The sequence below is a fragment of the Haliotis asinina genome, chromosome 12, assembly GCF_037392515.1.
Source record: "Haliotis asinina isolate JCU_RB_2024 chromosome 12, JCU_Hal_asi_v2, whole genome shotgun sequence".
NCBI lineage: Eukaryota > Metazoa > Mollusca > Gastropoda > Lepetellida > Haliotidae > Haliotis > Haliotis asinina.
The window spans coordinates 12,256,548-12,279,465 of NC_090291.1; the positions used below are offsets into that span (position 1 = coordinate 12,256,548).

Sequence of the window (22,918 nt, forward strand, 5' to 3'; positions counted from 1 at the left end):
CTGGATATATAAATATGTTAATTAGTATCATTTGGCAATCTAATCACTTTGATACTGCAACTGTACGATCCTTCTATTCCTTGCAAGCACGTCGTGCAGCATGCTATCTCACACAACTTGCTGTGACAAACATAAATCTGGAAGTCTCAAGACGAGGCTCAGCTGCTAGAAAAGTTATATCATATGAATCAAATTGTACTTTACCAAAGTGCACTTAATAAGCGCAAACACAACAAAGCAGATGTAACCACAGAGCCACACGAATTGTAAATCATTGTACGACCTCTTCAACCAGTGTCAGTCTGTGACCTGTTAAATATTAACATGTTGCCTAATCGTCGACATAAAGTATAGAAATACGATTTTTTTCAAAGTTTGCAGGTAAATTCATATGAAACAAGGAATTAGAATTCGGCGTAGCCATTCTTGTTTCCAAATTGCTGAGGGCTATGCTCAGGATGTCGACCACTGGGTTTCTGACCGCCGCCATACAGCTGGACCGTTGCCCTGTAAACCTTGTTAATACTTCATTCTCTTGAACCATCATATAGCTTGAATACAGCTGAGTGAGGCGTAAAACTCACTCACCTTTAAACCATACTCATTCTTTTGGAACCATGTCTAGAATCACCAAACTAATATTAGTTTAACTCCGCATAACTCGAATTTCGGGTAACTGGAAAACTCTAACAAGTCCAGCTGTCAAGATTTTATTGAATCCTCATTTTCTTTCCAGGACCTTGAGAACCAAAAAGATCTTTGATTGAATAGGTCTTCAGCAACCCATGCTTGCCACAAAAGGCGACTGTGCTTGTCGAAAAAGAAAAGGCAACTAATGGGATCGGATGATGCTCGCTGACTTGGTTGACACATGTCATCGGCTCCAAAATGCGCAGATCGATGCTCATGCTGTTGATCACTGGATTGTTGGGTCCGGTTGTCGGACTCGATTATTTACATACCGCCGCCATATAGCTGCGTTTTGCGTAAAACTAAACCCATTCACTCAATCTAGGACACTGAGCCGTCACGCCGTTTTACCACTGATGTACTTAGTCTGTAGAGAGTTGTGTGCCCTTTTCAGCTGACCAATCCCCACTCCCTCACTAACCTATCGGGCTTAGCTGTTCAAACAACATCGTGTCCACTTTGCTTAGAGACGGTAGGGTAGCTTAGTAGTTACAGCGCTCGCTCGTCACGCCGAAGACCCGGGTTTGATTCCCCACTTAGGTACAATGTGTGAAACCCTTTTCTAGTTTCCCCGCCGTGATATTGCTAGAATATATCTAATCGCTGCGTAAAAACCACGCTCGCTCACTCGCATTTCGCTGAGATTCTTACCCACATGCTTTCAGGGCGCTGGTGCTGGGTTGACGAGCAGCCTCATAGTGTCCCTGTGGTTAGGGGTCGGCGCTGCCCTGCACCCAGCCAAGAGAGGTGCCTTGAATCTGGTCACAGAGGGCTGCACCATTGACAGCGGTAATGTTACCGCTTCAGCTGTTTTCTCCAGTCTGGCCTCTGCGTTAAATACTACCGACGTTCCGGCCACTACAGCTAATGTGTGAGTTACACGTGTTGCTGGCTGTATAAGCATGTAACTAACTGGTATGTTTGTGTGTATACTGTGAAGACAACTGGCGGGTGTGTTTGTTTACTGACAGATACAACTACCGATATGTTTATATACTGACGGAAATAAGTGACGCATATGTTTGTTTACTAGCGAGTGATACGAGTGATGGGTATTTTAGCGTAGTGACATATACAAGTGACGGGTATATTGGTGTAGTAACGGATACAAGTGATGGGAAGGTTAGTGTAGTGACAGATACAAGTGACAGGTATATTAGTGTAGTGACGGATACAAGTGACGGGTACTTTAGCCTAGTGACGGATACAAGCGACGGGTATTTTAGTGTAGTGACGATTACAAGTGATGGAAAGGTTAGTGTAGTGACGGATACAAGTGATTTATATATTGGTGCACTAACGGATACACGTGATGGATATATTGATGTAGTGATACACGTGATGGATAAGGTTGTTTTCTAACGGATACAAGTGATGGGTATTTCAGTGTAGTGACGGATACACGTGACCGGTGTTTTAGTAACGTTTAATTTCCTACATAACACATTTTCCAAAAAACAAAAAAGAAATGTTCATAAATAACATATATTAAGAGCTTTTTTTCCATTTTCTCGCTTAAATTGCAGTCATCACGACACGTCATATTTACTTGGATTGCAGTGTGTATATTTGTTTCTTAGTCTGTATGACTAATTATGTATGACAAATTTAGTGAAATAAACTCTAGAATGACAGTATGGACTATTCTCTGATATTGGGGTCACGCTTATGTATTATTTTTCATCGTTCCAGTGACATATTAGACAAGATATACAGTCTGTCATATCTTCACTACAGCACAGTGTCTGTCACTGTGGCAATCTTGATGGGAATCTTTGTGTCTATTCTTACAGGTAAGATCATTTTAACGACATAGTTGTAGGACAACTTGTGGTGTCAATAGTAGTATCATTGCTGAAACACGGCACTGTGGGGCGTAACACTTTAAACGATATTTAGTACGGTTCTTTAAACCACCATTTTGAAGATGCTGCCATATTTATACTCGCCACATAAAGAAACTGTGCAATGTCGAAATATTATCCCGATTGATAAGTACGATAACACTGTCAAAGGTACATATAAACTTTAATCGGGAAAATTTCGATTGAAAAGTCAATCACAGTGACGTCATGAGTCCACAAGCGGGGCAGGGGTCAAACGACCATGTCACAAGCTCAATAACGGGTATGTCCACCATCGACATTGAGAACAGCAGTGCATCGACGACGCATAGAGCCTAGCAAACATACAAGGAAGGCTTTTGGGATGTCACGCCAGATTCTCCCAAGTTCTGTTGCAAGGTCAAGGACGTTATCTGGTGGATGAGGAGGGCGGCGTAGACGTCGATCCATCTCGTCCCAAGCATGCTCAATCGGGGAGAGATCCGATGAATTTGCAGGCCAAGGCAGTAAGTCAACTTTGTGGTTTTGCAAGAAATCCATAACAACACTTGCCGTATGAGGGCGGACATGTCCTGTTGGAATGTTAACCCAGGACCATGACGTTGCGGGAAAGGAATTGCCACAGGTCGAAGAGTCTGATTCCTGTAGCCCACACCAGTTAAGTTGCCCTGAACAATCACCAAACGAGTTCTTTGGCGTGCTGTTATTCCATCCCAAATCATCACGGAAGCACCAAAGCGATTCCTCTCCATGACACGGGCCTGTGCATAACGTTCTCCCGCACGTTTTTAGGCACGTTGACGTCCATCACTATGGGACATGTTAAACCTGGATAATCTGTAAAAACAGCGTCTCTCCACCTAAACAAGGGCCTGCAGACCCGAATTTGGGCAGCACATTCAGCGAACGTGTCGATGACGTTGTGTCCGCAGAGGTCGTATGGGGGGACGTCGTGGCCTAATCCCGTGATGACGTAAACGTCGAACTTTGTTGAGGTGAATACGGCGAAGTCCTGGGATGGTCCGGGCAGTCATCACCGCAGTCCTGCGTACATAACCTGTTGCGAAGATGGGTCACCCTAATCCATCTGTCCTGTGTCTTGACGTTGTTACACGTGGACGTCCAGAACGTGGCCGATCGATGACGTCATTTGCGTTCTGGTAGCGTCTCACCAGTGCAGAAATGGTGTTCCGGTGGCAGTGGAAATGTGCAGCCACTTATCGTTGAGACATTCACCCACGGACCATCCCAATGGCCTCATGACGTTGTGCAGACGTTTAATTTTTTAACGATCGCAAGGGCAGGGTTTGAGCTTTACAAAGTGTCAGTTTTGTGTGGCATCCATTTGCTCTGTTTCTCATTGTCCATTTGCTCTGTTTATCAAAGATCAACCGTGTACTACTTAGTGGGGATTGGTCTTCTACCCTGGCATTATATCCTCAGCATTTTTACTGGGACATTCCAAAACAAAAACAATCACCACCGGTTTTCCGTTGTCCCTTCAACAGAGCACGCCTTTTTGGATTTACTTGTTGTCTCTTGCACTCGTTTTTATTGTAATTTCGCCTTTGTAAGTTTAAATGAAGGTATGAACTTTCGCTATGACCTGGTTTCGTGACCATTGGGCCAAACAGCAAATACTGCAAGGGAATGACATTTTGTGCCGCTGGTATTTCTAGAGTATCCCTAAACGCTGAAACACGTTTCACATCAATGTTTATATGTATGCTTTATTTGTCTGTTGAGTATATATTTCTGTTCTTAATTTACTTTGACAAAAGATTGTGGCGTTGAAGTCTTGCACTTTGGGATTCTTGTAAATGAACTTGTTCAAATTAAGCCCGAAGCGGTGGGATAGACTAGTGATTAAAGCGTTCGCTCGTTACGCCGAAGGCCGGGTTCGATTCTCCAAATGGGTACCGTGTGTGAAGCACATTTCTGGTGTTCCCCACAGTTATATTGCTGGAATATTGCTAAACGCGGCGTAAAACACAACTCACTCACGCAAGTATAGTCTAGTTATTCGTGACTTATGTTCATCCATAGTGTGAAGTATCTTGCATACCTACTGACATATAATGGGGTGGCCTAGTGGTTAGAGCGTTCACTCGTCACACCGAAGACCCAGGTTCGATTCCCCACATGGATACAATAATTGAAGCCCATCTTTGATGTTCCCCTCCGCCATATTGATGGAATATTGGAATACTAAACTCACTCACTCTTGACATGTTTATATTCTTTTAGGTTGCAACAAAGGGAAGCCTGTGGATCCAGAATTATATTTGCATATACGGAATGGGTTCTGGTTGTATAAACAGGTAACTTTCCCCGTAATAATACAGTACATTATGGTTATGGCAACAGTCATTTCGTTACAAAAGTAATCGTTATAACCGGAGTTTGCTGTATTCCTAAATTGTAGGTACAATGGCACAACGTCAACTCAAACTTCATTGACTGCGTACTGTACTGTCTCATAGAGACCATGATCAATATGAAAAGTAGACCTTTCTCGAACTGCGGATATCTCGATACACTATTGACGTACCGAGACAGGACCGTTCCAAATATTTACAGCTATATGGCGGCGGTCTGTAAATAATCCAGTCTGGACCAAACAATCCAGTGATCAACAAAATGAACATCTTTCTACGCAAACGGGATACGATGACATCTGTGAACCAAGTCAGCGAGCCGGATTACATGATCCCTTTAATCGTCGCTTAGGACGGGCATGGGTTACAGAAGATCAAGGCTAACCCGAATCTTCACGGGTTAAAGGGGATATAAAGAACGATTATTCGATGGAAATATCACAGTCGTTTTTTTCTTTTTCTTTTCTTTTTTTTTGAAACATTTGTATTGTTCTATCCAATTTTGACTTCATTGTAATAAGACATATATATGCGAATTATGAAATAGAGTACAAAATATATAACATCCTGTCGTACAGAAAAGGTTGTGTTATTTGAATTAGATTTTAAAAACCCAAACAAGTAACGGTGTGCGTTTATTGACCAATCCACCATTCATTTTTATTGTCATTGTTATTTTTTGGCATTGATATTGGAAAGCAACTCCTAGATAAACCAACAATTTCTGTTTCCTAGATGTGGCTCGCTCTTTCAACATATTATTCATGTTCTCTGTTTCAGTGTCTCGCTGGATATTCTCTAGCACCAGGAAACACGAGTCTTGTAGAAGCTACTCCCCCATCTTATGCTCTACCATATTTGGTAAGGACATTGTGAACAGACTTTTACGAAATACATTTGGCCAGTGGTTAAAGAAATAAATGATTAAAGCAGCTTTGAAATGTGTTTAAGGGTTCCCCATAAAGGGGTAAAGGTACGGCCCATAAAGGAAAAATAAAAGCTTCATCCGTTTCAACGATTACAGATTCAACTGTACAGCCAGTGTTAGCCTTTTCTAGGCTAGGCTAATTATTTTATAAACACACTTCTGACTATGCCCTCTTCATCAGATGTGTTTGACCACCCTATATCTTACTTTCTTGTCCTCCTAATCAGGTGACCAGTGATAATCCGAGATAGAATAGATTTTCAGCAACCCACAAAGGGCGACTATGCTTGCCTAAGTGGCGACAAATGGAATAGTGTTGTCTGTCCAGCTGACATGGTTGTTGATACATGTCATCGGTTCACAACTACGCGGGTCGATGCTCATGCTGTTGATCACTGGATTGTCGGGGTCACTCGATTATATGGAGATTGGCGTCATATAGCTGGAATATTGCTGCGTGCTGCGTAAAAATAAACTTACCCACTCCCTCCTATTCAGGTAAAAAACCCTTTGATTTTTTTATCTTGTCAGCAAGAACTTACTGTAGTGTGTCTTTACAATGAAGTTAAACTCGTTCCTTTTGATAACAGTCAAACGACGATCACAGTATACATGAAAAGGAGCCTACTATATGTTTGCGTCGGGAAAAGAAGAGTGTCGTGAATGCGGACAAAACTGAACACCTCCTGAACGACGATAGCAAGTCGTCCTCTGTATAGAACCGTCCATGCAGAAGGAATTCAACATTACTGAGAGATTGTCCAGCGGTACCTTCATTCTGTAGGTCTCGCGGTCAAGACAGCTATCTAATTGCGCTGTGAACTATGAAGTTGATACACATAAAAGCTAACAATTGTGGATGTCAACTATTTTTTACTGTGATGGACATGACATTTCGGGGTATGTTCTTACTCCTTCGTCGCCGCGATCCATAAATTCATAAATTGATGGTTTCAGAGAACAATACATTCAGATATGACTTTGTAATGCTTATGTGTGTGTTTTGGCTATTGAACCTGATTCCAAGCGCTCTCATTAACGACGGTAGCTGACAGATATTAGACTAGCACAGAAAAGTAGCATCTTAGCATAGTGATGTTGCATCCTGGTAAATTGGAACTGCATCTTAGTATGAAATTACAGCGTCTTCGCTCAACTCTACTCCTCATAGAGTGGAGATGCATCTTAGTATGCAAGATTAGTGTCATAGCATAGTGGTGTTGCGTCTTAGCAAATTAATGTTGCATCCTCGAGTAGTGATGTATCCTAGCATGAAAGTAAAGCGCATTAGCATAGTGCTGTTGTATTATGGTATTGTGACGTTGCATCTTAGTATGAAAAAACTGTGTCCTCGCATAGTGGTGTTACATATTACGATAGTGATGTTGCATCCTAAAACGTTCAGTGTCTTAACCTGGTGTTGTGTTTTATTATAATGATATTACAGGATCTTTGCACACGGGTCAAATACATTCTCATCGCTGATTGGGGTGAAATACTCTTTCAACAGGCTATGAAACGTCATACAAGTGTTGTGTTCTTATGTTGATTGTTATGTGATTATAATAGCTAAGGCACATAGCTGTTTGTGTTAATTTACGTCACAGTGGAATTAGAACCGGAAGTGCAAATATGTCCTACTCCAGCGCTGAAAGCCTAGTACCCGGTCCCCTGTCCCCAATGTTTGTGTCCTCAGTATTCTGTTTGAGTGAGTAAGTGAAGGCGTTTAGTTTTATAGATCACATGCAACGTAAAACAGAGCTTTGTAGATTCTGATACATTCCGGTATGCACTTACCGAAACAAATCATCCAAAATGTCAATTCAAGCTATAAAGTTGAAAAAAACGCGACGAAAAAAAAGCCCGCAATATCGGAGTTCAAACGGTTCCCCCACCGACGGGGAAAAATATGGTTTCAATAGCTATGTTGCGCTGCGCTTTAATCGCATGCGTAATGAGTAGGTTCACGGAGCTTGAACTAGAGTCTTTGAGGGGCATTCGTTGGTTTCACATTAATTTCAGACTCGCTGTGCGCATGCGCAGAGGGAGTAAAAATAGTTACTGGTCAAGTTCCGGTTTGGTCGTATGCTTACCGATAGCGTAAATACACTAAAAAAAAATGATTAAATAATAATTATTTACGGGTGATAACTGTTCATAGCTGACTAAATATATCGATTTACATATGTTTTTCAGGTATTGATGTCCTATTTGTGTTGCAGCTGCATGAGAAATGTGTGTTTTGATAGTAGTGAGAAGGGGATGTGCGGGAAGAACGGTGATGGTGAGATGTATTTATACAAGAACTTATTGACATAAATCAAGCTATTTATTTCACTACTCAAGGTCTTTTGTACATACAGGTATAAAAATAAGTAAGACATAAAACTATGTATTTGGTTTGATTTTTCTTTTTCTCTAGAGTGTGTTTACACTATCGGTGAACGTACGACCAAAGCGGAACTTAACCAGTAGACATTGTACACGTTCTACGCATGCGCACAGCGAGTCTGAAATTAATGTGAAACCAACGAATTTAGAAGTGATACACATACAAGACGTGGGCTTTTATGGATGACAACTTCCTTATTGTCAAGAGTCACGTTCTTACTTCTTCATCAGGTGAATGAAACCATGGAATACACAGACACACACACATACACACACACACACACACACATATACATATGCATATATATATGTAGCATTAGCTACTTAGCGTAAACTGCAGAATGTGTTGACAAACATTAACTCACGACTATCTTGGCTCTAAGAAAACTTCGGAAATCTACGCCCTGGTTTGCGGGACTGTTGGGTAGCTCTGTAGGTAAACCATTCACCCATCACGCCGGAGACCCGGGTTCGATTCCCCTGTCGGGATGTATGTATGTATTTGTACATACAGGTATAAAAATAAGTTGTAATAGACATAAAACTACTTATCTGTTTTTTCGTTTTCTTTAGAGTGTGTTTACACTATCGCCGTCAAAGTCACGACGTTAAATAGAACATGTTTTTAAAAATAACAGTTGAGTCAGCCAGTGTGGCTTTACGCCACTTTTAGCAATATTCCAGTAAGTTCACGGCGGGGAACTTCACACTTTGCAATGGGAATCGAACTCGGGACATCGGCGATTGTTATAACCACGAAGCCACCCCACCGCCCCTTATTACCAAGTAATCAATGTTTTAAAAAACATGTTAAAGAACCTTACAATCAACATAGAAATATCATGTTTAAAGCTATTCAAGATGCATGTGCCTGTAATTATGTGATTGAACTATTTGTTCTCTTCAACGGCTTTGCAGATCTGACAAAGTGTAAAATTGAAATTATATTGTATAGCTGTCCTCTGGTCTTGTGGGAGACATGGGATGATGTACCTCGATGGGCGAGGGGAACATAAATAAACCTCAAGAGTACATCAACCCATGGGCCATGAGGAACTGAACTAAACACCTATCTTACCGAACATCTCAATGTTAATTTTAAATTGTTTGAAGCACGTGTGCAAATCTTTTTCTAACCATCGTTTGATTTTGCAGAAAAGGAAAGCACAGTTAGAGTTATCCCCCTTCCATCGATCTGCATTCACAAAATATCTGCAATTTCCGCACATCATACGTGATTCAATGCTATTCGAAATAAAGAAATATTACCACGAAGTGCCTAATTAGTTCGTCATTCCAAGCGGGGTATATCGAAATGTTACTCGCTTGTAAGCGGGGTACATTGAAAATAATAGAAGAATGAAAAGCCAATCAGAAAGTGACGTCCATGAGTCAGGTAAGATCATAAAAATGTACATCAGTATGTAATTAAATCTAAAAGATTCCAGTAGTCTTCTTTCTATAGATCTCTTGTATTATAACATTTGCCTTCTACTGTCAGTCTTCCTCTGTGTCTGTTTCCTGTAATTGCTTAATTGTCCAGAAATATGTTATTGTAAATATCTTTGGAGCGGCGTTCCACTGGTTGTACGAACCTATCCTCAATCCCTTTCACATTTTGAATAAAATATGTTTGAACTAAAGAACCTTACATACTTGGACACAGTTTGGAAAAAAAGTATTCAGTTATTTTTAAGATCATGTGTTTCATTACATTATTCTGAAATGTCAAGTTAGTTTTCTACAGAGTTGTAGTCAAACAAAGATTAATCCCTAATCCGTCAAACTCCACAAATACTCAAATTACACTTTAGTGTAAAAATACGTGTATGTATTGAAATATCAATGTCGAGTTTCACATTGCATCACACAATAACAGGGACATGGAGAGTTATCTCCCTTCGACCACAGACGATGAGAACTGTTGTCCAGTTGTGCCATTCACTGATATTTTCCAGAACCAGACTGATGGTTATTATTACGTTTTAATCTTCAGACAATACAATAACTGTGAAATTCACATACACAATATGAAATACATTTATTCGGTTTAGTTTAGTTAGGATTAAATGATGAATAAACCATCTTCATGTAAATATGTGACCATGTAGAGTATTTTACCTCCGCATCTATGGTTTCGATACGCAAATGTTATTTCTTGTGCACAACAGTTCCTTGCAATGTACATGTATATAGATTTCAGAACAAAATATTGCACGCTGTGTGTTTTCGTGTGCGTGTAGCTGCGGCTGCGCATATGTGTAAGCGCACGTGTGTATATCTGTGCATGTTTGTGTGCATGTGTTTCTGTGCACGAATGCAAGTGTATGCATATATTTGTAAGTACCATTGCGTCAGTGGGTGTTTTGTGAGTGTATGTTGGCGTGCATGCGGTATGTATCTTTGTTTGAGCGAACATATTTGTGCGTAAGTGGCCTTTTTATATTTTTGTATGTAGTATTTTATTGTGTGTTTGTGTGCGTGTGCGAGTGTGCGCGAGCGTGTGTGCGTGCGTGTGTGTGCTTGTCTATGTTACAGTTGCACTTGTGGGAATCCGAATCAGGCACCTGAAAACGGCATGAGGGTGTCATCAAAATTACGTGTAAAGCTTCACACACCACCATTTAGCTTAGTTCTGATCATTTTGATCACGCAGTTTGTTTCAAAATTTGCACCCAAGATGTTTCCGCATTGTAAACATGTATTAGCTGTCACAGCAATCATTCATATCACCTAACCAAGGCACTGAATACTAGTGCCTGAAGCGTCTGTACTGACATCACGAAAACATTAATATACTTCAGTAATTACATGAAATTTCGTTTCATCTATATGTGGTGGACAGGGGTTTGTGGGGTGTGGCTGCTCTGGACACAGCAAGTGTCAAACAAACACGTGTAAATGCTTCAAAGCTTCACAGTCGCTGCCACAATAGTTTTAACTTTTAGTGACAATTGGTAATGTTGAAATTGTGATCCACTTTTGTAGATTAATTTATTTGTAGATTAAGTTATTATTTATTTAATCATTACACGAAATGACTGATTTCACAATCTCACTATAACATATTCTCAGTTAGCTCCTTTTAATATCATTGTAATGTATTTCTTTCACGGAGCTGGCTGTGGTGAGTCACGCTCTACGTGCAGAAAAACAAAGTGACATTTTGAAAACATGTCCACGAAAACGTGTTCACGTTTTATATCTGGCGTTTACATGAGTTGCCAGGTGAGCTGATGAGCTGCAGACAGCTCTACCTCGGTGACGCGCCAGCATAACATGCACTTATTAAATATACGTTAACATGAACTTGACCGAGGAAAGCTGTATACATACGGAAGAAAGATATTCACAAGATAACCATTCCTGGTTTATTTATCGGTGTAAGAGTGATTGAGTATGGTTTTGTGCCGTTTTTAGCAATATTCCAGCAATATCACCATAGGGGACACCAGACACGGGCTTCACACATTGTACCCATGTGGAGAATCGAATTCGGGTTTTCAGAGACGAGTGAACGCGTTAACCACAAGGCTACCCTATCGCCGCTGTTGGTGTAAGAACACGTGTATCGTTACACGAGGTTGTCAGTCAATACTCGAGTCTGGACCAGAACCTTCAGTCACGGAGCATCAATCTACACAACTGGGGTACAATGACCACCCAATCACCATTGTCGCCTTCCTTGACAAGCATGGGTTGCTGAAGACCAATTCTAACCCGGATCTTCAACATACAGGATCTGCGTAGGCCTGTGGGCAAGCAGGTGATAGCCGATGTCACGGCTACTGCCTACCCAAAACATTGTTACACCGCGCATATGAATATAATAACTGATAACTAATACACGTACTATATCATCAGACCCAATGCTCAGAAGCGAGTGTGCCCCGATTAACATAGCATGGTTGTTGAGACATGGCTGTTTTCTATCACGGCGTCAATTAAACACTATCTAAAACGCTAAGTGCATTTGTAATACGGACCTGGCTGTTTGTGGGGCGCTAGAAGGTTAATTTGCCCATTTTCACCTAGATGAATGGCGACAATTTTGAACACGGTCACTTGCCTAAGGTGCGACCACATGTATCGCAGGTGCTTCGTTGTGGGTTAGGACTGAATGCTTAAAGTCTTTCCGACGTCGTTGTACGGACAAAAAAAAGAAGAGCAAAAATTGGACAAAGGCTACCTAGGACGAAAGGCTAATAATAAACTGGCCAAAACCTCCCTAGGACAAAAAACGTAGGATAAAAACCACCATGTGGGACAAAAACCACAAAGCTCCAAATGAATATTTTATTCAGCCGACATGACATATATTATGAGCACAGGCACAGGCTGGGTACATCACAATCTGAGCCTTAATTTGCCTCTCAGCACTACCTGATGCTATGTTCCACACCGATCAGAAAGTCTTCAATGGAGATGTTAACATCTCTTCGATCGGTTCAACAACCTTGGCGCCCTGTAGTCTCTTGATAACATGGTTCTCTTGAATGGACGTACTCCTCGGTGTGGGAGAGTTAGAGTTGACAGAATAGTCCGTTTGGCTCAAAAGCGGACCGATGAATTGCAATGTAACTCGAAAACGAATAAGCATAACATACTCACTAAAAAGCTGGTCGTAATCAAAACATCATACGAACTCTGTAAGGTTATTGCAGAATTTGTGCCCTGACAATAAAAAAGTTGCTTAACAAACTATCATAGAACTATCATAGACATTTTAACACGTCCAGTGTTTATTACGAGGGAGGAGTGCAGAGAAAGGCACAGCCAGGTATTCGAGAAGCACGTGCACAAGTGCCGAGTAAGTTATTTATTCATTAACCTGTGCTGTGCTGTCACCATGCTTTCTTGCACACCTGACTGTCCCTTTCTCTGCCGTCTTTCCTCGTAACGAATAGTGAACTCTGTCAATATTTTAATGATAGAGGGTTTTTTTATTTTAAGGAAAAATATTCTGCAAAAAACTCTGAGTTGGTATGATGTTCTGATTATGATCAACGTTACATTGAGTATGTTATGTTCATTAGTTTTCGAGCTAGACTGCAATTCATCGGTCCGGGTTTGAGCCAAACGGACTATAAGCAATAATCTCCCTGGAACCCCTGGACAACAGACCACACTTAAAATTGTCACGACCCGCTAGAGTGGATTCGTAGAGTTAAAACATAGTCGAGGGTTTTGTCCATGGGTTCTCTTTTGGTCCTCATGTTTTTTTTGTATTAGGGGGGCTTTTGTCCACAGGGGCTTTAGTCCTACAATCCAGGGGTCAAGCTGCCAGACACCCATTCAAAAACTATCTGTACCCAGCGATGCCTAACTTCAAGAGACTTGTGACCTGAACTTTATACACAGGACCACACACCACATGTCTATGAAGACAACTAGATACCTATCTAACATGGCATTTGACATATTTTCAACATATTGCGCATTTATACTAAATACGGGAGAACATAAAACATGAACTGACGTGCAAAAGAAAGTACACACCCTATGTCACTAACCGTCAGCATTGATTAAGTCGACTCCGTAAGGTACGACATCTGTTTATTTGTGCACCAAAGGTTTGTGATTTGTAGTGGCGGTGGGGCAGCATTCGCTCGTCACGCCGTAGATTCGGTTCGAATCCTAACATGGGTATAAAGTGTGAAGTTCATTTCTGGTGTCCTCTACCGTTATATTGCTTCAATTTTGCTTAAAGCGACATAGAATTAAAGTCACTCACTCTGTAATTTCTAAGTCATAATACTTTCCAAATTTGTTTTTGCCTACCCCTCCTTTTCTACTGTACAACAATATATGTTGAATGCAAATGAACTCCATGTAACTTCACAACGGCAGCTAATTAGGTAATTACTCGAGGAGTGAATGTTCACGTGTGAAATTACATGCACATATTCTACGGTGAAGAAGGTCAGATGAGTCACAGGGTCAAAGGATGATGACCAGCTCTCATTACCATAATGCAGGCAATAAATGTCAGTACCCCAATTAACCCAAGGCGACACGACTTGCCTACAGCCTCGTGTCTCATAAACAACGATCTGATAACACAGATTAAAAATATATCGATCGGATTGGGCGATAAATCCACGTATGTAATTATCACCACTTCTGACAGATTTTCAAATTAAAATCGTCATAGAAATTTAATTATGCAACCTTCAGGGAGCCATATCTTTAAGTCAAACCCATTACAATAAATCGGTTGGTTGGGAAGATAAATCCATGCATGTAATTATCATTACTTTTGACTCATTTTCAAATTCAACCTCTCAGGTTGTCATATCTGTGAGTCAAACAAACCCTCCTTCGGTGAAGCATTGTGTCGGGAAACGCCCATTTAATCATCACCACAATAATCAATTCATATATTTGTTGTTGTTTTTTATTACACGTCGAAAACGTGGTTTTATCGAGATATGTCGAATCTACTGTTAATGGTGCAACATTATATGGGAATTAGTGACTTCAAGTGAGGACGAAACGATTGATGACAACATGTGTCTCCTAAGTGTGAGCTATAATGGAATTGCTTTTGTGTGAATCTGTGTTAATTATTAAATTAAATACTAGTTTATTATTGTGTCATGTGTTATAAATGGCAAGACTGCAGAGTACAGTATATTAAATACAAACGTCAGGCCTCAAGAGGCCGAGATAACACCTTAGGAAAGAATGTTCCCAATATCTAAAATACGCTGAAGAGTATGTAAGCATTGTTTACATGTATGCATAATTAGAAACATACATAAGTATATGCATAAATACTAACCTCGATACACACATACATAGATGCTATTATTGATTTTCTCTCTCTCTCTCTCTCTCTCTCTCTCTCACACACACACACACACACACACACACACACACACACACACACACACACACACCACTCTAGTGGTGCTGGCAGTGAGGTGAAATGGTGTTTACTATAATATCTCACTCACACGACGACGTGCATGCGTGTGTATATGTATTTACATCTTTTGCTTGATAATGGTGTTAGAATCTACACCGAAACGTCGCAAGATTGCAAGAAAGAAGTCGTCTATCCATATAAGTGAGTATATATGGCTGCTTGTACTAGCCTAGGCGTAAGTTAGTTTTACATTGCTATCTCACTGAGGTAACATGTCGCACTTGCATGAACACCCCACTCAGACACATTATACTGACGTCGAGCTGACCATTCGCTGTTGTACACATTAATGCCGAACGCCAGACAGGGACCAACAAGTATCATATTTTAACGTCTTTGGTATGGCGCGACCGGGGATCAAACCTGCGATCGAACACTCTAAAAACTACACCCAGGAGGCTTGGTGAATTTTGAACTGGGAAATTTGACAGAAATTGTGTTCACCAAACCCTTACGTAAATAAACCGTACAACGTTGACCTAACAGACACATATTTTGAATAAACATCGACTGTCAGCTTTACCGTCTCAATCTGTACTGAACACTTTTACTATAGTATGCATATCTGTTTGCATAAAAACACCTACAAGTCGTCAGACTTAGCTTTTGAAATTTATGATCCTATTAGATGTTTAAACCGTAATCCGTTTATTATAGGATAATGAAAGGTCTTCAGTGCTGCCGTGTGTATTGGCAATTAACAGTGTTGTTATAAGCACAGCTGACATCAGTTATCACCGATCACGGCGTGTTGTGACAATGATTGACACCTTGGCCTCAACAACGCGACGCGAAATTGACAATTACCTTTCTGAAAGAGCAGCCACAGTAATGTTACGTAAACAGACGGGATTTACAAGAGTCTTGGCGTCTGATGTTGTGACGGTAATGTTGGCTTATGGGTATAAAAGATAAAATCAGGTTATTGTAGGTATCATTAACACTTGAAACGTGCAACTTGTTACAACGGAGATAAACCCAGAGGATCAAGCAGGTTTTAAACCGTTTCCCCAGACTTCACGCAAACAGACTGTCCGTGTAATCGACAAGTGTCATAAACAGGTACACTATATGCTGTTTACTTGATCTGATTCAATGTTCTAATTTATCGATGGATACCGTACGATCGATAGAAAATTACTTAATATAACTGTGACTATGCTGGACTAAAATCGTAAAGGATATCTGTAAATGTTCAGATTATGAATAATGATATCTTTATTCATTAACACATTGATAAAATATCGATCTTAAAATACCCTAATTTATTTTGTCCAATATATAATGATGCAAACTAACAGAAAACAAATCATTGAAGGGAATTGGAATGTAAAAGAAAAAAAGCACATTCATTAATGTGAAGTTCTTTCGAGCGCATGCTTGCTCGTCATCAGATCTAAATATAACTGGAGATTCTTTGAATGGCGTATTCAAGGGAAAACATTGCAGATGCCAACTTCTTCATTCCTGGGAACAAGGTATTTTGGAGTATTTTTCACAGCATATTTTTGGTGTTACGGAGTATTTTCTTACAGCGTATTTCTGTTGTTTCGTGGAATATTGTTCACAGAATGTTTTTGGTCGTGATTATATCTATATATATCTAGTTTTTGGTGTAAGTAGTATTAATAGATTCTAATTCACTTCAGTAATTACTTATTTGTAACAATATACGCTTTGAACATATTTCATTACATTTGAATGACGATAAATACTAAGATGAGTTGGGCTGAAGAGCTACTATGTGGCTGGTTTGACCTCGCATGCGGTGCGACCTATATGTCTTAGTGGTAGAGGCAAATGTTTCGCACCTTCGTGACATTCACCGATTAGACGTAACATTACAAATGTTACGTTACATGTACCACACTGTTACGACAAATCACCGTTCATGATCGATCATGAAGGTGAATATTGAGTAAGGTTACTGACGCCTCGAACCTGGAAGTTGCATAATACCAAATTAATTATCCTCTCAGAAAGAATTCTAAAAATCCACTGAGTAGACAAAAAGAGAAAAGTTTTATGAGTGAAAGCTGAATACAACTGAGTCTATACTACCAAAGGAAATCTAAAAGCTTATATATTTCATTGCTCACATCTATTTCTATTTGTTAAGGACGACGGAGCAGCCTAGTGGTTAAGGCGTTCATTTGTGACGCTAAAGACCCGGTTCTATTCCCCATATGGACACAATGTGCGATGCTTATTTCTAGTGATATTGTAGGAATGTTGCTAAGAGCAGACTCACTCACTCACTCACTCACTCACTCACTCACTCACTCACTCACTCACTCACTCACTCACTCACTCACTCACTCACTCACTCACTCACTCACTCACTCACTCACTGTCACGTGGTAACATGCAGATGTGAAACGTGATTCACGAATGTGCCAGATCTCGCATCTCGCCCCAATTGCTCATATTAATCACGTTAAGGTGAACTAACATGAGTTCTCATCTGCGATAAGATGGAATTAGCTGTCATGACACCGTCGCTCTATAAGCATCATCACAGGAGGAAGCGAAGCCCTGTCGCGACACCGGAAAACGTGCTGTTGTCACCACGGCAACCACCTGCGTCAGTCCAATCCCGCGTCGACCCACGCGGCGTGGCTATATTTAGATCCCGGACACTGGGTTTACCGCAAAGGTTTATTTATCACTGGCTCACGTGCGTCACACTGTTAGCTCTGACGCTCTGCTACACCCAAATTTCCTAACTTCAGTTAGCGAGTATTGGTCTGAAAAGACGTTGACCCGCGGTCTCTCGGATAATGTAATTTTGGACTTATGATACAGAAAGGTACGTTTTAATTATTCTATTATAGCAATGGCGGGTCCTTGAACACTGGTCGTATTGAAATGAATGTAGACGATACTTCGTTACATTCAAAATATTACTATGAACAGTATGTTTACATTTTTAAAATGAAATAAGTCGACCTGTGGATATTGTTTTCTGAATCCGTAGAAAGAGTGAATGATATTAATAGTTCATTATATTCTGAATATTTCCACAAGCTGTATATGTTTAGCATATTTCTAAACAACGATATTTCTATCTGAGTATATTTCTTCTGAATCCATATATTTGTAGGAATTGTGATTTCAAGAGAACTGTTCACGTCACGCACAATAGCAATTCCATGTGATGCTTCGTTTCGAAAATGCCGGTCACGTAGCTCTGTTGGGGACAAAGGCGGGGTGGCTGAATGTTCTGCCATACAATAGTACTAGCCTAAGGGTAACTTCTGTCGTAACAAAATTTCAACTGTGGGATTAATGTGACCCTGTTTCTTTAGCCTGTGCAGACGGACAATTAACAGCGAAATACTTGTCAGCAAAATGTTGATTCTAATCACCTTGTGTCAACTCCGTTCGACATGTATTTTATAACGCCTAATACCCCCACCTCGTCATAACAAAGGACATGTCTCAAGTAGAAAAGCCCATATCTATTAATAAACACAACGAACCAACGAAACGAAACTATCGGGATGTTTACTTGCTCGTCAAACATGCATGAAAAACAGGTTATTTTCAGTCCTGCTCATTATAACAAACAACACTTACACAAGCGAACCATTGGCTGATTAATTCGCCGAGAGAGACGTGGAAAACACCTGATCCCATATGGTCTGTTAGCAGGATAGACGTGTCTAAGTTGAAATTACATGGTACATTTTCTCCCACAGCATTGTTATTTTAAACAAAGGTAGTCTTAGTGCCCGTTTTGGTATTTTAGTGATTTTTACGTTCTTATTCAATGTTTAGTGCTTCATCAGATACCTGTTGCCACATTGTTACCACTGGTATTCTAAAAAATATATTTTTATCACCGCCCTATCTATAATATCTTAAATTATTATTTTAATTATTGAAGAATGCTCAATGTGAAATAATGTAGTGTTGTGTGAGTGGTGATGTGGTGATGTATCCGTATGCTTGTATTTGCTGTATTGTTTTTATGTGTGTTTTATGTATTTTGTGTATTTTATTATATAGTACTAAATCGTGCGCATACATTTTGGGAATCAACGGATACTAATGTTGTTAGAAACTGGCCATTAGGCAAACTGTTTCAGAATAATCTATTTCCCCTCCCCCTCCCCCACTGTATAATATAATGTAAATTTGTCATATGCATTATATACCGGGTGAGTTTGGTTGTACTCCTTTCAGATCGATATAACGATTGTGTGTGGTGTTTCCATAGAGATTCCCGTATCGCTGCGAAGTAATTTATAACTCTACCATGAACTGGATGGGTGTATGCAAATGTAACAAAGAATGAAAATGAAAAAAAATGAAAAAAAACTTTGTAGAAAGCAGATAAAGTCAGTTAGGAAAGGCGTGAAAGTCAGTGACAGTAATATATGTATTATATATTATAAATATACGAATACATGATACGCTTGGTATTATTTGTTCCGTCACAGTGTATATAATCTCGGAATTCCACTACTGCTGTGACCTAATCACCTTAATCTTCTTTTCAGATGTCTTCCACCGCCTTGATCGATATTGACATCAGCAGTGAAATGGCCGCGCCCCCTGCGTGGACACCTGGGAGATTCCTCACCAACGGAGATGCCACGGTAATTGACGTGAACTCTCCTGTGTACGACCCGGTCAGGGGTCAAAGATCAAATATATTTGGAGGCATGGGACACACATCTCAAGACTTGTCATACATGGTACGTATATCTTATCTATGATATATATGCCATGCGCGTATTGCTAATGTGTGGGTTATCTTGATTACGTGGAGTTACTGGTCATGTTACTATATTGATTCACTAGCATACGACATGACTATAGCACGTATACTGTATGAGGTATTTCTACTTGAAAACCTGGATATCCACCGGATAGCCCCACGCACATTGTTCATGGTGTGTCATGGACATTCTCACGTAATGTTACGTCACCAGTATTGAGGTCATTGTGACTAGCACGAGAGTGAATAATGCAAGAAGTAATTAAACGGCCTAGTTAAAGGACGATCAGCTTTAGGAATGACCCGTTTGCTGTCAGTTTACTAATTCTTCGAGATCAACGAATGACGTATGCCCATGATGTTTCTAGAAACATTATTTTCTCGATAGATTTGGATTTTACATGTACTGAAAACAATTATACTGGGTCGATCTGCCTTGCACCACCAGTTTGTCACTGACAGCTAGGGATCTGAGTCAACTGTATAAGACCATACTCACTTGTTCTGTCATGATTTCACCGCCTGTCAATTATTTTCCTTTCAGTCGCAACAGGGATTACACAAGTGCTCATCTCTGCCCCGGGGAACAACCTACCTCATCCTGGCATGTTGTGTCGTGGCGTCTCTAAGCCTGGGGCTACTGGCTTACATCCATCTCTAGCACTTAACATGGAATACTCGTTCCAACAATGGTGACGAAAGTCACGCAGCAAATTCGCCAAGGAACATAACCGCGCCCGCCCCCATCCCCCCGTGACGAGAAGAGACGAGAACTGTCTCCCCGAACCCAGTGCAATACTTGAAACACTATAAATGGCATGGGAAAGCATAGCATAATGTGTTGTAACCATGGTAACCCCATATAATAACAAAACAAAACTGTTCCTGTTATTTATTGCGACGCACTTCGTAATTTTAGTAAGTAGGAGTCTTATTTAAGATAAATGCATGCGCATGTCTACCCACTGTTGACTGATCTCGAAGGTGCTATGTTATAGAACCGTCAATCTCATCATTGCATATTTAATTGAATACATTGCCAGAAGAGATATATATACTTGTTAATAAATATTTGTTGTTTCATAAACAGTTTGTGTGTTTGTGCCTTTGATCGTCGAGAATAGATTTGTCGTGATTCGTAAATCTCACTAGACAGGTGCGTGGTAATCCAATCATTGTTTACATTTGTTTACGTAAATCTCACCGTTAGAACAATAGGTTAGACCAGTTTTACCACGTCGGAGCTACTCACTATCCGGCTCATAATAAAGACCAGCAACCAAGATAGACCAGAGCAATCCCACAGATAGACCAATCTCATCGTCAGTCTCTCCGGCAGATCAGTCTCACCGTCAGACTAGCAACCAAACCCGAGCAATCTCACAGATAGAGCAATCTCAACGTCAGTCTCTCTGGCAGACCAGTCTCACCGTCAGACTAGCAACCAAGGCCGAGCAGTCTCACAGATAGACCAGTTTCATCGTCAGTCTCTCTTGCAGACCAGTCTCACCGTCAGACTAGCAACCAAGGCCGAGCAGTCTCACAGCTAGACCAGTTTCATCGTCAGTCTCTCTGGCAGACCGGTCTTCCTTCAGACTGGCAACCGGGTCTGAGCAATCTCACAATTTCAAGACCAATATCATCGTCACACGAATCGCTGTGACAGAGCAATCCCGCACACAGACCGATCTCATACTCAGTGTAGTCTCCCTGGCACACCAATCTCACACACAGACCAATCTCACCGTCATACTAGTCTCCATGGCAGAGCAATCTCACAGACCACACAAGACTCAGTCAGACAAGGGGAAATATGTTAGTCCAGGGCTCACTGTCATAACTGACTTGGGCAGTCCTTAGACCAGGTATGCCTAACTTCACCCACTCTTTCAAGAACAGGTTAATCGCCACGCAAGACACAAACATAAATCTAGGTCGTAACTAACCATCAAACCATTTTGTTTAACTGATCCAACAGTGATCCAAGCTTGAAACGTTAGGAGTAGGATGTGGTTGCTGCGATGCAGTCTTTGTGCTTTGTTACGATGACCGTAACTGGTATGCCACAACACAGACATACCGCATAGGTAAAACATAGTTGTGGCACAAACACGAGGCTCTCGCTAAGATTGGTATGACGGTAAGACGAAACTGCCTGATATAAGTGTGACGGAAGGCGAGGCACTCACTGGTCTGGTCTGACTACAGCAAGGATAGGTCACTCTCAACCATTTGTACTAATTAATGTGGGCCTCGTCATGCACTCTGGGCTGAAGGAAGGCAATGCCAGGAATACGAGATGTGATTCTCATCAAATTCATCGACATCGAACGACCAATTTTTGCTTTCATGTTTAGTCACCGTCAGAAAACTAGTACTGTTGCGTTAGATTACACCGTCAATATATAATCACGTTCCATGCTGTTATGGTCAGTGGTTCAAATTGAACACACGTGTTTATTGTCAGACTCAACGACCCGCATGATTGCATGACATGCCTTTTGTGCAACATATGTCATATTTGGGATTTCACTTTCTTAGTAAAGTACAAATTCTAGTACTTTTTTTTCGGTTGAGTCCCATCCGGGATTCGAACCCGCACTCCAAGTCGCGGTGGCTGAGCGGGCTAGGCGGCTGACTTTGTGTGCTGGCGATTAGGTGCCTGACTCTGAGGGTGCGGGTTCGAATCCCGGATGGGACTCAACCGAAAAAAAAGTACTAGAATTTGTACTTTACTAAGAAAGTGAAATCCCAAATATGACATATGTTGCATTTGACCACTTTCTAAATGGCATCGTGTAATCATGCCTTTTGTGGATCACAATCATTGGGTTGTCTGGTCCTGACTCATACAGCATATACCACTGGTACGTGGTTATAAATTAGTTGACGTTGACCAGTCGGCAGCTTGATAACTGATAATTTGTTGGACCCCTGCCCTGCCCCACAACGAAACATGTGACATAAATGGTCTCAGTTTAGGCATGTGACTTTGTTTAAAACTGTCTTGTTCACCCACCAGAAGAAGGG

General features: G+C 40.8%; 1 protein-coding gene and 1 long non-coding RNA gene across 2 annotated transcripts in view; both read left to right on the forward strand.

Annotated features, from left to right (window-relative positions):
* Window positions 1-7,364, forward strand: part of LOC137258834 (sodium-coupled monocarboxylate transporter 1-like) — a 43,926-nt gene extending 36,562 nt beyond the window's left edge. Inside the window, exons 12-16 of the mRNA XM_067796528.1 lie at window positions 1,356-1,561; window positions 2,383-2,483; window positions 4,782-4,855; window positions 5,693-5,773; window positions 6,431-7,364. Of these exons, the coding sequence (XP_067652629.1) occupies window positions 1,356-1,561; window positions 2,383-2,483; window positions 4,782-4,855; window positions 5,693-5,773; window positions 6,431-6,559 (591 nt within the window). The 3' untranslated portion in view covers window positions 6,560-7,364. The remainder of the gene's footprint in view (window positions 1-1,355; window positions 1,562-2,382; window positions 2,484-4,781; window positions 4,856-5,692; window positions 5,774-6,430) is intronic.
* A 10,385-nt stretch (window positions 7,365-17,749) lies between these two features.
* On the forward strand, window positions 17,750-20,977 carry LOC137258262 (uncharacterized). The gene is made up of 3 exons (XR_010954621.1): window positions 17,750-17,971; window positions 19,668-19,865; window positions 20,433-20,977. It is a non-coding gene; the product is annotated as an uncharacterized lncRNA (long non-coding RNA).
* Window positions 20,978-22,918: the final 1,941 nt, after the last annotated feature.